Source organism: Bison bison, unplaced genomic scaffold (assembly GCF_000754665.1).
Source record: "Bison bison bison isolate TAMUID 2011002044 unplaced genomic scaffold, Bison_UMD1.0 scf7180017864522, whole genome shotgun sequence".
NCBI lineage: Eukaryota > Metazoa > Chordata > Mammalia > Artiodactyla > Bovidae > Bison > Bison bison.
This window is the reverse complement of record NW_011495073.1, coordinates 316,931-317,767: the sequence shown is the minus strand read 5'-3', so window position 1 is coordinate 317,767 and position 837 is coordinate 316,931. Positions and strand designations below refer to the sequence as shown.

The window sequence follows — 837 nt, the reverse complement described above, 5'->3', positions numbered from 1 at the left end:
ACTTTCATGCACTGGAGAAGGAAATGGCAACCTGCTCCAGTGTTCTTGCCTGGAGAATCCCAGGGACGGGGGAGCCTGGTGGGCTGCCGTGTATGGGGTCGCACAGAGTCGGACACGACTGAAGTGACTTAGCAGCAGCAGCAGCAGCAAACCAACACCAGGATCTCCTTCCAAACCTTCTGCTTAGTAACTGACACTCTCTACTCTATCACTTGAAACATGATAACTATACAGTTCCAAAAACCTGAGTCACTTAGAGTCACTACTTAAAAAACTGCGTCCTCTTACCTGCCTCTTGCCCTTCTAGGAATGTAATAAAAAACACTCCCTGTCCAAAGGCGGTTGTGGAGAGGAGGCACTGCCCGCAGATTGAGGGAGAGAAGAGAAAAACAGAGAGTTAGTGCTTGACTGGGGACCAGGGAAAATCCACAGCACTGAATTCAAAGAGAGAAACCACTGCACGTTCAGGCGCGAATGATGTAAACCACCGCTCCAGGTGGTGGTTCCAACGTCTGAACCCAGGACTGGGCCATGCATCATTCCATTCTGAAAAGTGTGACAACAAGCCAGTTTTTAATGTTAAAAGGAATTACTTCTCTTTACTGCAGTGTTTGAAGTGTCATAAATCCAACGCACTGTACACAGAAACCTATAACACCAAACAGTGGAAAATGGAATAGAGCAATTCACTGTGTTTTATTATTAAGTGAAGGCCCTGGAGCACACTGAAGGCAGACTGGACGCCGAACACGCACAATTCTACGTGAGAAGAGGGTGCATTGGAGGAAAATGTTATTTCATCTCCAGTGGAAGGTCTTGTGTTTAAGGAAAAAAAAA

The 837-nt window shown here is 46.5% G+C and overlaps 1 protein-coding gene across 1 annotated transcript in view; it reads right to left on the bottom strand.

Moving 5' to 3' along the window:
* ABCA13 (ATP-binding cassette, sub-family A (ABC1), member 13) overlaps window positions 1-837 on the bottom strand; it is a 402,303-nt gene that overhangs the window by 251,510 nt on the left and 149,956 nt on the right. Inside the window, exon 34 of the mRNA XM_010831050.1 lies at window positions 289-358. Within this exon, the coding sequence (XP_010829352.1) occupies window positions 289-358 (70 nt within the window). The remainder of the gene's footprint in view (window positions 1-288; window positions 359-837) is intronic.